The sequence below is a fragment of the Chelonia mydas genome, chromosome 3 (assembly GCF_015237465.2).
Source record: "Chelonia mydas isolate rCheMyd1 chromosome 3, rCheMyd1.pri.v2, whole genome shotgun sequence".
Taxonomy (NCBI): domain Eukaryota; kingdom Metazoa; phylum Chordata; order Testudines; family Cheloniidae; genus Chelonia; species Chelonia mydas.
The window spans coordinates 169,023,879-169,040,000 of NC_057851.1; the positions used below are offsets into that span (position 1 = coordinate 169,023,879).

At 43.8% G+C, this 16,122-nt stretch overlaps 1 protein-coding gene across 1 annotated transcript; it reads left to right on the top strand.

The window, feature by feature from the left end:
• The first annotated feature begins 495 nt into the window (after positions 1-495).
• SIX3 (SIX homeobox 3) lies at positions 496-5,475 on the top strand. Its single transcript, XM_007060581.3, has 2 exons — positions 496-1,524; positions 4,082-5,475. Exons 1-2 carry the CDS (start codon positions 770-772, stop codon positions 4,272-4,274), a joined length of 948 nt encoding a protein of 315 aa, XP_007060643.1. The 5' UTR covers positions 496-769; the 3' UTR covers positions 4,275-5,475.
• The last annotated feature ends 10,647 nt before the right edge of the window (positions 5,476-16,122 follow it).

Genomic DNA, 16,122 nt, shown 5'->3' on the forward strand with positions numbered 1-16,122 from the left:
GTTCAGATAGGCAGAATGAAGTGAAACTACGTGCAAATCATGTGTAAATTGTCTCAGTTAGGAGCCCTTTATCCGAACGTGTATCCCAGCCTGGCCCATTTACTTTCCCCCCATATCTCCTTTAGCTTTAACGAGGCTCGTTAAGATCACAATAATATTCCACCCTCTAATTGCTCATCCCATTCAACAAATATGTGCACACTGCTTTTCGCATTATTTGATCCCTTATTTAGGAGGGGTGTGGAGGGGGAGAGACGGAGAGAAGGGGAAGTGCCGAGATTAAGAGTTGAAAAGATACAAAAAAAAAAAAATCCTTTTCCACTAACCACCCTGCCTCCCTTCCCCCCGTGCCTTTGCGCGAAGTGGTAAAAACCTTTCTTACGTACTCACTAATGATTGGCAGGGCTGACAGTGATTGGCAGGGGGTGCTATGGCAACGCCACAACGACACTCAGAAGACCAATAGAAAAGCGAAACAAAATGTTTCAATGCTGCACTCACTGTGGATTTAGGGGAGATATTATGAGGCTGTTGTCATTAGGGCGATTGCTGTTGAATCATTGAATCTTGACTCGGTGGCGGTGCTGGGTTGGGGTGTGTGTGTGTGTGTGTGTGTGTGCGTGCGTGCGTGCGTGTGTGTGTGTCTCTATGTGGCTGTGTGTGTGTGTGCGTGTGTGGATGCGTGCGGGGTGTGTGTGTCCTTTTCTCCCTTCTGCCTGCCTTGCTTTCTTTTCTCCTTGATTTATTTCCCCCTCTCTCAGGTCATCCCATGGTTTTCAGGTCCCCTTTAGAGCTTTATCCCACCCATTTCTTCTTGCCAAACTTCACCACCGACCCGCATCACCGCTCCTTACTTCTCGCCAGCAGCGGCGGCGGCGGCAGCGGCAGCGGCAGCACGGGCTGCAGCCCCGGCGGCGGAGGCAGCTCCAGGGCACCCCAAGAAGAGTTGTCAATGTTTCAGCTGCCCACACTCAACTTCTCCCCGGAACAAGTGGCCAGCGTCTGCGAGACGCTGGAGGAGACCGGAGACATAGAGCGGCTGGGGAGGTTCCTCTGGTCGCTGCCCGTGGCGCCAGGGGCATGCGAGGCCATCAACAAGCACGAGTCGATCCTCAGAGCCCGGGCGGTGGTGGCCTTCCACACCGGCAACTTCCGAGACCTCTATCACATCCTGGAGAACCACAAATTCACCAAGGAGTCCCACGGCAAGTTGCAGGCCATGTGGCTCGAAGCGCATTACCAGGAGGCCGAGAAGCTGAGGGGTCGCCCGCTAGGGCCGGTTGATAAATACAGGGTGAGAAAGAAGTTCCCGCTGCCCAGGACCATCTGGGATGGAGAGCAGAAGACGCACTGCTTCAAGGAGAGGACTCGCAGCCTCCTCAGGGAGTGGTACCTGCAAGACCCCTACCCCAACCCCAGCAAGAAAAGGGAACTGGCGCAGGCCACCGGCCTCACCCCCACGCAAGTAGGCAACTGGTTCAAAAACCGAAGGCAAAGAGACAGAGCAGCCGCTGCTAAAAACAGGTCAGTGCACACGGCACCCCCACCCTGGGAGGAGAGCGAGAGGCAGGGCTGGGCTGATTTCTAGGCTTGGTAGTGCTCCCGGAGTTCTGTATTTGGGCCCCAGCGGCGGGGGAGTTTGTTTGTTTATCCTGAATAATAATTCATAAAGAATCAAGCCGAGTCCTGCATACCAATCTGCTTGCTCCAGCTGCAAAGCTGCAGCCGGCAAAGGAGTTGTTATGAAGCCCAGCACCAGGAAGCCTTCGCCGCTGGCCCGAGCAAAGTTTATTCGCACGCACACACTCGTGCCCGGGGTGTCTAAGAGTCTATTCTTTTTAAAAAAGACTTTCCTTCTTTCCAAACCCGTGTGTGTGTTATTCGGTTGACAAACGGCCTCCCCAGATTGCAGCGAAGGTTCTCTCCTTTCCTGGTGGATTGGTAAAAGTGACGGGGAGCCACACAGTACTGAGCGTGGTGTGTGTGTGTTTTTTTAAATGTCACTTGTGTTGGCACATTTTAGTGGAATCTCCCCCCTCCCCCTACACACACACACACACACACTAAACAGTTTAAACAAACATCATAACTCAAAGTGTGCTTCTGCAAAGAAGGCAGCTGCTCTCCTATTGTTCTTATTAATTATAAAAAACAAACAAACTAATTTGCCTCGGAAGGAAAAATAGGGGAAAGCACGGAGGCACTGAAAAGCATTTTCTTTCGCTTTTATATTTATAGGTGTACACGGGATGATTAGCTATTTGTGTGCGGATAGTATAGTGTGTGTGTTGTGTGTGTGTGTGTTTGTGTTTAAAGTGTCCACTTAAAGCCAACCTTAAATTCAACTATTTCCTGTTTTGTCTCAACGTAGTTTTTATACGTTATTTTAAAATTTAAAATAGACCTTTCAATCGGCTTTACAGACAGATTTAAAAAAAAAATACAAAGAGTTATGGCTGGAAGTGTGTAAATAGAACTTACTGTTCTTTTTTATATTGTCTCCCCCTTCCCCCTTCCCCCCAATTCCTTTGAATTGTACTATTGGTACTGGTGATTCCGAGTCCTGAAAAAAATACAAAGGGCAACTGCTTCACTATTTGATTTCCATCAACTGGAAGGCAGAGCAGCTAAGTACTGTAAATAAACAGAAGTTGCATACGGATGCTTTTGTTGACTGAACGCTGTTGACAGCGGAAAGAATACACCAGGAATTGTAATGGGAGAAAATAACCAAACACGCCAAAATTAAACAATTTTAAAATGACTGGAAATTTTAGAACGATATGCATTTCTCTGCTCTTTGCGGGCATTGAAATGAAGAAATGCTCGGGGGGGGGGGGGGAATCAGGTGACTGAGGGGTGCGTTTTGATCAACACTGGGAGTTGTTTGTTATGCGTTGTGAATGACTGGTCAGCTCAGGACTTTTAGCTTCTTTCCCCTTATTCTTGAATTAGATTTCCTCTATATTTAGAACCGAATAACCAAGCGCAGGAGAATGGTCAGAATACGATGATGCAATTGAAGATTTGTATTTGGTTGTATTTATTTGTCTATGTGAAATCAAATGCCTTCCCGTGCGGTGACATTGCGAGGGACAGCAGTTTGGAGTCTTTTGTTTAGTTGCTTGTTTTTTCAAAACGGAAGCAGACTTTAAATTAAAGCGTTCTCCCTTTTAGAGGGATAGAAAAAAATGCATTCTAGATTTGTCGCTAAACACTTGGGAGATGTTGCTTCCCTCACCCCTTCTCCAGAGCACCAGTGTATTTCTTTACACGGTTTAAAAAATGTTCTGTATCTAGATATAAGCAGACAAGATAGGTCAGTTTCACCTACAATTCTTTTCTACTCCAGGGCACTCTTTGTAGCTTTCCATATCCACTGTGCGTTTGATAAACGCACACATATTGTCTTAGCTTAGATTAGGCCCACAGTACCCTGGTGTCTGGTGGAAAAATGGACTAGTGGCGGTGGGGGGGGGGGGGCGGGGGACAAAGAGAGAGATTTTAAACGAAATCTCAGGCGCAATAAATTAGTTCCCCATCGCCATGCTTTTCTAAAGTTGGGACCTCTCTATTTATATCTGAGCTTCAGCCGATCATATCTGAAGTGGGCTTTCTCCGATCTGTTTTGAAACACTTGCAAGAGGCTGTCTGCAGCTGCGGTGACAGGAAGCCGAGGCAATGCAGTTCACGGCCGACAGCTTTACCAAAACAAGACTGAGGGGGGGGGGGGTTTCACTCATTGAACCTTGATGGCCTGTGTACACAGGCATGCATATGTATGTGTGTACACGGTGCCCGGGCAGATAGCGCTCTGTAGGTTGCAGATCGCTAGGAAAAAGCCAGGCAGGCTGAGATGAGAAGGTGACCAAGCGTGGGGCTCCGAGCCCGAGAGGGAAGCGGGGGGACGCGGCTGGAGCCCGTTGCGGAGGGAGGCTGTTTGTCTGGTGAGTTGTTTGTTTGGGGAGGTGTGTTTGCAAGGGCTGGGGGAAGCGGGGAGCTGCTGCCTGCGGCCGCCTGTGACTCGCTCTTCCTCTCTCAGAAGGACTGTGTCGTTGTTTTGTCTCCCCGTGCGATGCAGGCTCCAGCACCAGGCCATAGGACAGAGCGGCATGCGATCGCTGGCAGAGCCCGGCTGCCCTACACACAACTCGGCCGAGTCTCCGTCCACGGCGGCCAGTCCTACCACCAGCGTCTCCAGTTTGACAGAAAGAGCCGAGACGGGGACCTCCATCCTTTCGGTAACCTCCAGCGACTCGGAATGTGATGTATGATACCGGCAAACAATCCAAACCAACCAGCCGAGCACCCTCTCCCCGACCCAGACCAAACAGACCAAGGGCCCCAGAATCAGGACACACAGACCCACACGCAGCAAGAGAAACGCCAAGCAAACAAATAAACAATAGCAAACAAACAAACAAAAAGAGAATCCACCGACACCATCAACAGCCACCGCCGCCACCAAGAGATGGAGCTAAAACTTCAACAGACAGTCACTGACACTGATGCTGCAGCGGGGGGAATAATAATAATTATATTAAAAAAAAAGTGACAATTGCATTCTTTTTAGGACAAGCACGATTTCTCCTTTGCGCTTTTCCATGGACGCATTTCACCCACTTGCATGATAATGATGATGCTGATGATTAAATTTGTATCTGGGAAAAATATTCTCTATAGTAAAGAAACAAAAACAAAAAACAAACAAACAAACAAACAAAAACTCCGATCGAATTTGTATAAAAACAATAAAAATTAAAAAAAAAATAAAAAGGAACTCCTTGAAGAGGGAAATAACAAATGTTTATCGCCTTTTTGTTGGTTCTCTCCCTCTCTCTCTCTCTCTCCCTCTCTCTCTCTCTCTCTCTCTCTGTTTTTAAGTCCAAGTGATGGTCCAGCCAAGATGCAATCTTCTGTTTTTTTGTTCAGCAGACAATCATTTTATTCGTAAGCACCTTTTTTTCTCCCCTTCTGTCACTGCCTGTGTGGGTGCTGGTTATAAATGTGGGAAAAAGAATAGTTATGACTGTAACAGATTTTTATTTTTATTTCAAAATTTTATATGAATTATGTATATCTTAATGATGCGGTCATTCCCCCAGTTTGTAATATATGTGTAGAAATGCCTGTATATGATATTTGCTCTTTTCTTTCTTTTTTTCCTCGCTCTCTCTGTCTCCATCTCTCTTTCGCTCCTCTCCTTTCTATTTTCCTTGACTCGGTGTTCCTTGCACAAACTTAGCTGTCACGATCTGACCTGCTAGGTTTTAAAAAGGGACCTCAGCGATAGAAAACAGCTTAGAGTGCAACTGTAGTTATCTTATGCAAAAGCTATTTTGAGTATTTCATAGCCGCTTTGGGGTCTCTTCTTAAACTCCACGTAGGACGCTTATACTATTGTTTCCTTCACTGCGTGTTTATCTATATGTACAAACTTTCTAAATCAAATACAGTATTCCATTTTCTTATCTATTCAGCGATGTTGGTGTTTTTGTCTATTGCAAATTATATATCTGTATCTATATATTACTCCCCACGTCCTAATGGAGAAATTATTTTTTAATCTTTGCTTGGTTAGGTGAGCCGCGATGAATTATTCAAGTTTATATCTACTGAAGCGCTCAGGCTGGTTAGCAATGCACGCCAGTGGAATCTGGAATTTACTCGTGTGTATATAGCAGCGAGGCGGGTTTGGCTTTTTTGTCTGGTTTTCGTTTTACTTTCTATGTGTTTTGAAGTAAAGTGCTGTGTTTGTCGCCCATTTAAAATTAATTTTAAAAATAATATAAAATCACTTTTCATTAAAAGTCTGCCTTAGTGAAATGGACAGTGTCTGTAAAGGGGAAGGAAAAGAAAACTTCACGTTTGGATAGGCAAACTTTGCCCCCTTGAGCTGATATAACCACTGCTCCGAATGTGTTTCCAAGACACAGTGATGTCCTTTCAATCCTGCTTTCACACCACTGGCTCAAGCATTTTTTCATTTTTTCAAAAAACTCTGAGCCTAAATGATCACTTTGCCCATCTATTGGGATTAGCAGGTTTCTCCAGAGAGCGTTTAAGATGTTTTAGTGTTTGTTTGTAGCTTTAAATGAAAACAAAAACTATAAACTACTCTCCCTAATCAGGTTTCAGCTCCTCCCCTTGAATCCTAAGTATATTGTAATGTGCTGAAAGAAGCCTTTATTTGCATGACTAACAGTATTCCAGCATCACCTTTTGCATTAAAGTTTTGCTTAGCCCTCGGCAGATTATTCAACCGTGAATTAACAAGAGGTGAATTCTAAACTTGTTTTTACTTGAAAATACAATTTTGAAACTTATTAGGATTAGTGAGAAACGTGCCTGGAATTTCTTGACCATATCAGAACTAATTTTGACTTCCGATTTGACTTTGTTTTGGCTGCATTTTTTCCTCTATTTGAAGGTCCGGGCTAGTTGAATGGGAAGTTCCTGAAATTTTAGGGAAAACTATAGGCATTCCAAAAGGAAGTTTTACGGGGAGAAAGAAAAGCCCATGCCCTATAGTTTGGAATTTAATTCAAAGAACTTTACCGATGATTTTGAAAAAAAGCTGAAATGCAAATATATTTATAGATCTTTTATATCCTTCAGAAAATCCTATGTGTATTTACTCAGCTTCCTTTCAGCACAAACAGTTGTTGGGAACGTGTTTATTACCATCGATATTTTTAGGGAAGGTTGCCCAAAAGCTTTAAATGAAGGAATAGCTAAGCAACAGTAACTGATGTGTGATCACTTGAAATACTACCGAGAAAGAAAGAGAGAAAAAGAGTGTGTAGAATGTTTATCTTTATCATTTATGGTCATCGTTGTTAAGCTGTACCTTGTTACCTGGAAGGCTTCCAATCAGAAGGTCTTTACTTTGCTGCTCTGTTATCATACACGTCAGGGCGTAAAGTGGGCTAGAATCTGTTTAGACGCGTCTAGGAATTGCCCCCAAATAGTGAAAATCAGTGAATTTGCTCACCTATATTTAAAATCCCATCTGTACCCTTTCTCTGTCCAGCTCCCTGAGAGAGCAATCCCCTGCTAAGGAAAAATAATACAAATAATTCTCAAATGGATTCAGCATTTACACTTACACATGCATTCCCGTTTTTATTCAAATTAAAAGTGCATTTGAATTTTACATAATTTGAAATATGCCTCATTTTGTAGATACACCATATTTAATATTCAGGCATACATAAAATAATACCAGCGTTCTGTTAAAGTGGCACATACCATAATATGCTGAAAATTAGTTTTGCTAAATTCATTGTATATTTAGCAGCATAGAAGGATTTTTTAAATAACGTGACGTATGCAAAACTAACCTTGATTTGAAGATAAGTGGGAAAAGAGAATCGTATTATGTCTCATGGGGAAATTAAATTATATTCTTAGTCCTTCATCTTCCCCCTGTAGATGCAAAGAGCAGGACAAATACTAACATGGGGCAACATACTCCAAAGTCTCTGCATCTTCGCAGGCAGCTGGCGTTTGAATTGAGTCATTTATAACTGTTTTCTTCGTCAACCCCAATACGTGTTAGCAAGGAGCAAAGGCCCTTGTAGAGAAAATCACAGCACCTAGGAGTTACTCAAGATCATTGCCAGGGCAGCTATCGACATTATTTATGAATTTTTAAAAGTGCAATATTTTTATTTCTCTTTTTGATGAGCCTCATTATGCCTCTGCTATTTGTAACAGAATTAAATACCTGGAAAGATTCAGAGATGTGAAAGTTTCTTCTTCATCGTTTTAGAACCTAGAAAATGCATTTTTAGGCGTCAACTCACAGTAATATCACGCATGAATTTGGCGAATTTCTCTAGGTCTTAATCTTCATTTTCATGCTCAACATCATAACAATAGTTTGTCATTTGTTTTCCTGGGATACCCCCAGATACTCCTTTAAATAGGAATATTTTCCCCGCAGTTTATAAAACAGAGCTAACGTTTTATAACTTTTCTTCCCTACATCAGCAACTTTCTTCCCTAAAACTTCTGAGAGTGATTTTCAATTTCTTTCCTTTTGTTTTATTTTTTCAGTCCAGAAAGTTAATGTCCCTCTTTTAATGTACGGAACAGTGGCGCTTGGTAATGTGGAATGAGTCCATGAAACCCAGCTCGTTTTCATAATGGGGCTGCAGGCCCAAATATACAGATTTGTAAAGTATTTGTCTCCAGTATTTCCCTCTGGCAGGGTGTGTGTGTGTGTGTGTGTGTGATATAGTATATAACGTATGCATCCGTACACGCACATAAAACCATATATTTGTGTTTATTTGTATTATATCTGAAAATGTTACCGCTTATGATACCCTGTTTCAAACCTGGCCCCCATAATAGATAAATGATGTTGTTTTGGGATTTGCATTAAAAACCTGAATGGTTGATTGAGGTGTAAATCTATGAAAATCTGCATTTAAGCCTTCTCACCCACTAAATCCATCTGCCCTGGTAAGATAGGGCCTATCGGAAACTCCAAACTGGGGGTGGGGGGAGGAGGGGAACTTACCTCTTCACTTCCTCTGGACGATCATTATTGACAAGCCCTCTCCAGTATTAGTTTATTATCCGTGACAAGCTTGACTGTTGGTTAAAATGAAATTACTCGGAAGCTGAAGTGCATTTTCATCTACATTTAAGCGCAAGCCATAGGATAGGAGACAGATGGCAGAGACCTCACAGATCCAGAGCCCACCGGTGCCTCATCGGAACTTTCAATTCATGGCACAGGGGATATGATCTTCCGCAGGAGAGACAGGCGGAACTCCGGTTAACCAGAGCTTATTGGGATGAGTCAAAAGGGGAACGGAAAGTGAGTTTTGTAAACATAGATTTATACATTGAAATCCTCTGCCTCAAGCCTTGCAAAGATTATACGCACACAGGCAGTCTTGCATTGCAAGATTTTTTTTTTTAAAAAAGCATTAAGTTAGACACAAGGTTACAGTTTAGTTGTGACAACAATTCTTAGATTTTGTGACAGACACATCCACGCGTTATTTGTGTGCTTCTGTGTCCATACATAGAGATCTCGACTTGCGGTGAGCTCCACCTTTCCGAGAGTCCTGTGAAAGAAAGTGTGCACGTTCATCAGAGGGCGACCACAATCTCTCTCTCTCTCTGTGTGTGTGTCTGCAGCGTCTTTGTCTGAAAAGCCAATAAAGTCACCTGAAAACCCTCCCTGTTTTAGCTACCTAAATGTCTGCCAGGGGCCTGTAACGCTGTTTCGTGTCCTTTGTGTGCCTGCGATACCATCGTTGACCGTAGTCCTTTCCCGGCTACGACGGGTTTTCGATAATCTATAGATCCCCCTCCCTGATCAGTTACAGCTGGCTTTTAGAAGAAGCTGAATCTGCTTGCCCGTTGCCCTTAATCTTTAGCATACCCAGATGAGGTTATAGCCCCGGCCCAACGTGAAAAGAATTGTGGACGTTGGTGCCCTGGTATTGCTCTGATTTCTCCGGTTAGCTGAGCACAACTTTCTATTCGTGTTTATTCATGCAGTTTCTTATTGAGCTCCACATTGCGCTGGCCCGGATTCGGCGTGCAGGGAAAGGACAGACAAACACTGCCTCTGTGAGCGCGCGCGCGCACCCTCCCCCCCTCACAGCCACGGAGTCCTGTTTGCAAAAGGACACGCGGCCTGGAGTGGGAAGCTGCAGTCCCCCAGCCCTATAGAAAGACCAATTAGAAAGAAGTTTGCAAATGGTAAAAGAAATGAACAAAATACTCAGTTGCAAAATCAGGACAGATGATGCGGGGGGGGGGGGGGGGGGATGAGAGAAGGTGGTGGGAAAAAGGCATTAGGAATATTACCAGTGATACGGATAAATATTACACTCTGGCAAGGTAATCGCAAGCCATACAACTAGAGCGATGGCTCACATTGGTGATTAAATAACGCTAAGGTGGATTTTGAAGCTGTGAGTGTGTGTGTGTGTGTGGGGGGGGGGGATTGTTTAGTTTTATTTTAAGACGTTTGTGAGACAGCAGGCGCCAAAGCAGTCCAGCATCTAGGGACGTGCAGGAGAAGAAGAATGCAAAAGAGTAATTAATAAGTAAAGGTTAGGTGTAAATATCGGGAAGTGTGTGGTTAGAATCGCTTTCCTGTAATGGAGATGGAGTGGCAGCAGCATCCCTCCGGATGGCAGGTCCTTGGTTGAACAGGTCTGAAGACTGGGGGAAACTACACTGGAAGTCAAGATTTACAATATCCACAGCCGGATTTCGATTGACTTTAATTTCAAATATAGCTATTAGAGGGAGGCTTAGCTCTACTGCAAATATTTGCCTTTTCTCCACACAGAAACATCACGAGAAGTTCGTTTAATAAGGACCATTAAAGTGTATCTTTCAATGACTGGAGGAAAATTTGGTTTCCCCCTGGAATAATCTATCTAGCAATATTTGTCAACAATACAATAGTTTAGTAGTTCAGTAGATGTATTGATTTCTGACCTCTCTCTCAGTGTGTCTGCGTGTGTATACACACGTGTGTGTATTTGCATATATAATACATATATGTGTGTATATATGCACACGCACACACACACACATATATGTATTCTTTCTCATCTGAAGATTAAAGTAGCTCTTGTAATATCTTGTAGAACATTAAACATGCCCTTTAATATCTAAATAGGTCAGCAATATAGTTCAATAACATTGAAGGTGCCTGTATATTCTCTCTTCAGTCTGTGATAAAACATTCTTTAAGACTATTGGGATTTAAAACTGTAATTCTATTAAATAGTAATTGAAGGGTCGCGAGAGGCTATGATACAGGATCAGCAGTGTGTAAGCCGTCCGTTTGAACTTTAATTTGGAATCATAGGCAGATGGGATCACGGCCTCTTTGTGATGCTTGCAGATTTAAAACTAGCCGGCACAGGGAGGGGAAAAAAACCTGCAATGCAGATTCATTCATTAAACATGAAAGGTTAGTGCGAGAGAGGATAAACGTTTAGACGTTTAGGTAAATACAGAAATATTCTGTCCCCGTCTTCCCTTCCCCTTAACCCCCCAACTACCTCAGTTACTGATTTTCTATTGTTATTGTAAATAACTTTTGTTTATATCCCCAACGGGGATGAACTGTCTCTGAATTATTTATTTATACCTGGAATCGCATTTTATCTTTGAAACTTTCATTCCACATTGTTTGCTAATGGCTTGAAAGATTTTTGTCTGGTTTGGTCTTTTTAAGAGGACGGAGGGAATAACTTTCACATGAGGAAACAGAAATCTTTTTTCCTTCGCTATCTGCCACATGCGTCTTGTTTCACTACTTATTAAATACAATTGTCTTCTCCAAAGGTCTCGGGAAACAAAGCCGTGCTGAATGTTTGCGGACGTTACAGAAAAGGAATGCACTGTGTGTGGGTGGGTTTTGTTTTTGTTTTTTGGTTTCTAAAAACTGCGTTAGGAATAGATCTCTCTGACTCGGAAGGTAAAAATAAATACAAAATTCTTAAATGAAAATCAAGCATGTTGCTATGTAAAATCTCCATTGTCTGTTATCCGGTACAGGTCCAGCGGAGTAGTGTGTTGGGGGGTATTGCATTGTGCTGGTGAACTCTTAGGCCTCAAGATCGTGTCGTGCCACCTTATCTGAAAACAAAAGATTTTCAAGTTGCAAGAATCAAATCTCACTAGCAGGTTTTCTCAGCCTCTTGTTGGTGTCCTATTTAAACCCCCCTCATTGTTTAGTTCTAAATATTTGTAAAGCAGACAATTTATGAGTTCACCTAATTAACACATCCATACTGTATATTCGTGGACCAAAGAGTACAGAGAATTTCTAATGCGATGGTTGCTTGTGATAGTCATTTCTGTGTTACAGGAGATTACAGCAATACTGGAGCACTTCCAGATTGTAGATGGTTTTAGATGTTGAATTTTCAGATGAGTATTTACCATCATAACTAATTTAAGACCATTATTAAATAGAAATTCTCAGCAGGGCTCTTTAATGATGGAACACGTTACTAATTACAGAGTTTACGCTCTGTTTTGGCTAAGCAGTCTAGAGGGATGGGATTGTGCTTTGCATGCAAAGCCAATATTACTAACGAGGAGCGTCAGACCCCTCACATTTCAATCATACCATTAAAGAAAGCCATTCCTGCCTTATCTGTGCATTTAGATAACACACGCATTTTGTTTACCAGATTCCCAACAAGTGGAAATAAATAAAATACTGAATGGGATTTTTTGTTTCCACTGTGCTCTTGACCTGTTACAGCCCTACGCTAGCGGTGCTGTGATATCTGTCCACATTCACTCTACAGCTCAGGAAAGCTGAACAATTTGTGGTTGTTCCGCAGAGTACACCTTTGTTCTCAGGTTAGTGCTGTTAGCTTCCTTAGCTTCCCTGCCACAAAGTGTATCAGCCAGGCTGAACCTGACTAGTGTAGGTATATATAAAAACACAGACAGCAGAGGTGTTTGATCAGCATACGCTAAAGACTGGAGAGTAACTCTTATATTATTTATAGAAATACTGGGTGTCATTTATACTTTTCCTGCCCACCCAAAGGTCAAAAGGCGCAGGGGGTAATGTTTTGCTCCTGAAAAATACCAATTTCATTTTCCACTCTGTGAGCTAGCTTCGCCTACTCCTCAAGCCATTCTGGAGAAATTGTTATGCTCAGTCAAAGCCAACGGAAGTGGATCCTCATCACTGAGTTGTTCTTTAAAATGGGATGGGTGTGTGGGAGAGGGACGTGTATATCGCCTTCTGTAACGCATTGTCTTTTAAGCAAGGAGCGAAGACAGAGGTGTCTGTCTTTTTCACATTGGCTTGAGACCTAAGGAGTTACTTAGTGCAGAGTTAGTCACAACTTCAGAATTCTAACGTCTAGCAGCCTACCCTGTCTTTGCTGTCTTTGTCCCCTGGGTCATTTTGCACATGCACAGTTGACACTCATTTGCCCTGAACGTTTATGTTGAAATGCAATAGCCAGGGGCATAAGAACATAAGAACGGCCATACTGGGTCAGACCAATGGTCCATCTAGCCCCGCATCCTGTCTTCCCACAGTGGCCGGAACAGAATTACCAGCTACATAGATTCACACAACATGTTGGGGAAGAGAGAACGCAGCTTTTGTAAAGGGAAACGAAGTTAAATATATATGAGAATAAGTTACATAAATGCAATATATATACAGTGGGTCCCCTGAATTCATACTTACTTTTACGGACAATGGGAATTTCCCTGCAAACTCCCCCCTCCCAACCTCCATTCCCACTGTCTCTTTAAGTTATGATGGCACTGTTACTTTCAGACCTACCACGACCATGTGGTTTCGTTGTTCATGAAAGTATTAGACACCTGGGATACTTGCATTTATGTAACTTATTCTCATTCTCTCTATAAATTATACTATGGGATGATATGATTCGATAAGAAGATTAAGAAGCCCTGAAAATGGTTTTGTTTTATCTTGCTATTAAAGTCAATGGGAGCTTTGACGGAGTAAAGACTACAGGATTGGCTCTATTCATCTGTCCACCTATCCTCTCAAGTTTAGGCTTCAATTCTGCTTAAACTATGTATTTATTGACAAGCGCCAGCTACCTATAGTGATATTTTCCATCCATCCATTACAGAGTAGGAAAATCAAATAAGTATGAAGACATAGACCAATGACCAGGGGCTTCAAGGGTTGTTTTTTTTTTTTTTTTTTTTAAAAAGCAACCCTTAATGCCAACTAAGCAATAATCTGAACATTAGATCCTCCTGATGGATTTGAGTGAAATTAAATTGTCTTCCCCTACTGTGTGCTTGTGAGCGAGTCAGGCTGTGTTAACTGTTCCAAATGGATTCTCTCGGTTTGTCTACTTATGTGTTTTACTGTAGTCTGTCTTGTCAAATAACACGGAATGTGGCATTCGGTGGAAATCTGGTCGGTGTTCTGGGGCCTTTTACTTCTAAAAAATGGCATTTCATCTTGCCAGTGTGTGTTTGCGTTTGCTACCAACCTGTTTGCAGCGTGAAGAGAAGGAGCAGGAAAGGAAAGTGCACTCCCTGTTAGTGCAGTGAGCACTTGGGCGTTAGGTAAACCGCGTGTTTGCCTGAGACTATGGCTCCCAAAATTCCCTAGTGAAACAACACAATATAAAGACCTGTGTTTACTCTATACACACGGTATAGACAATGAACCAGAGACTCTTCCTATATGTTCCCTTCACAGGCAGAGACTCGCTCCACTAAATTCACAGGGAAAGCAAGTCATCTCACAAGAAGGAATTGTGTAGTTTATCCAAATCTTATCGTTCCATTAAGGGAATAACATTTTCTCATAGGCCCACTGGCATCTCTGCGACGGTTACAGCTCTGCAATCTGCTCTTCTTCTTCCTAGATCTGACTTTCCTGGTTAGAAAACAGGTTAGAAAATGTCGTTTATTTCATGTAGACATAGAAATCTCTTAGAGTTCTTGAACTTCTTTTAACCCCACTTGGAGGATGCTGCCTCCCTTTTGTGTCCCACTTAGCTATAAAAAAATGGACAAGGGTTTAAAACGGGAATTAGTATCTAAACAGATGTAAAATCCAGCGACGTCTTCACCGTTTGCTTTACTTATCGAGTTCCCCACTTCCTTCCCCCCTGTGTGTCCCTGAGTGTTTAGAAATTGACTATGATTATATTAGTTGGAATTTATCTGGAAGGTCAGCGCTGGAGCTACAGGGAGCTGTTTACTAGTGATTTGTACTCTGTTGAAAAAGCCCATTTAAGCCCTCTTAAAAAAATCAGTCCCCGGCTTGGGTCCCCCATTAAGCTTGTGTTGAGATTGTGAAGGCCTAGATTCAAAAGGGAGGGGGGGGGGGAATTCTTCTCTGCAGGTCCTGACCCTCTGTAGTGGGCTCAGTGAGCCAATAAAAAAGGGAAATTTCCCCCGCCGCATCGTCATTGGAGGTATCTGAAGTGCAGGACATGGGACTGAGGGCTGCTGGAGGAGGGGGATGAAGGGGCTGAGCAGAACTAGATGCTGCCAAAGGAGCAGAATGAGCAGAACTAAAGAGTTAAAGAAAATTCCCTCAAGAGGCTCCACCAAATGGTGACTGCCAATAAGGAGAAGAAGGGAATTGGGCGGACGGGCTGGGGGGCGGGGGGTGGGGGGGCTGGTAGGTGCCCAGGAGAATGAACCGGATGCCAGTTGGCAAACATAGTAGAGTAGAGGGGTTACGCGGTTAGGCAAAGGAAGAGGGGGAAGAAATGAAAAGGGAACATTGGAGCTGGGTGGGAGTGAGCCAAACAGGGTCCAAACAGGCGAAAAAGGAGGGACTAGTGAGCGTGATCCTGGGCTCCAGCAGGGTCTTGGAAAACCCCCTTGAGCAGTTGGGCTGCTCCCCACAACCATTTCGGAGAGGGTTAGAGAGGAGCAGGGTCTGAGCCCCGGGTCTGCTGGAGGAGGGGAGAGAAAGCAGCCAGAGAAGGGGGGAATTAAGAAACCAGCAGGGAGACGCCCTCCAAAAAAGCAAATGGGGAACCGCCGGAGGAGGCTGCTGGGGGCCCATGGGCGGTCGGATCGCTGGGGAGAGTCGGGAGCTCAGAGAGCTCGGCCTACGGGCACAGAGGCACTGGGACGAGCACCCCTGAGCTGCGCACATGGGGACTCGCTTCCTCTACCACTCACAGCTCTAATGTGGGGCTGAGGAGGGGGAAAGGGTGAGAGACGGAGCATGAGGAAGCCAAGCCCCCTGTGTTCTGCGCTGCCTTGCTTGCCTGCCTCCATGTTCGGGTCAGGATTTTGGGAGCTGTGCGAGAAGGTCACTTGCTCCTGGAGATGATGAATTGCTCTGTAAATCTGTGGCGAGCAGGTCTAATCCCCCTCTCTCTGTTGCTCTGCACAGCGAGGGCTCCTCCTGTCTCCTCCCCCTCCCCCTAGCGACCCCCCCTCGCCGGAAGGAGGGAGACTTGGCCCCCTAAATCCACTCTGGTCCTCGCCACCACCTACAGCGACTCAGCCCAGCGATCAGGAAACCATTTAGAAATTGACTCATTCTGTAAATAATCTTTGACGTCCCCACAAAGACGCCCTTCGAGAGGAGTTTATTAGCAAGGAGCCATTAAAACAGATGTCATGTTAGCTTCC

Excerpts from the sequence above, each read along its gene's own strand:
- SIX3 (XM_007060581.3), top strand. The coding sequence starts at position 770 with ATGGTTTTCAGGTCCCCTTTAGAGCTTTATCCCACCCATTTCTTCTTG. Across the intron at positions 1,525-4,081 it reads GCAGCCGCTGCTAAAAACAG|GCTCCAGCACCAGGCCATAG; the intron begins GTCAGTGCACAC and ends CGTGCGATGCAG.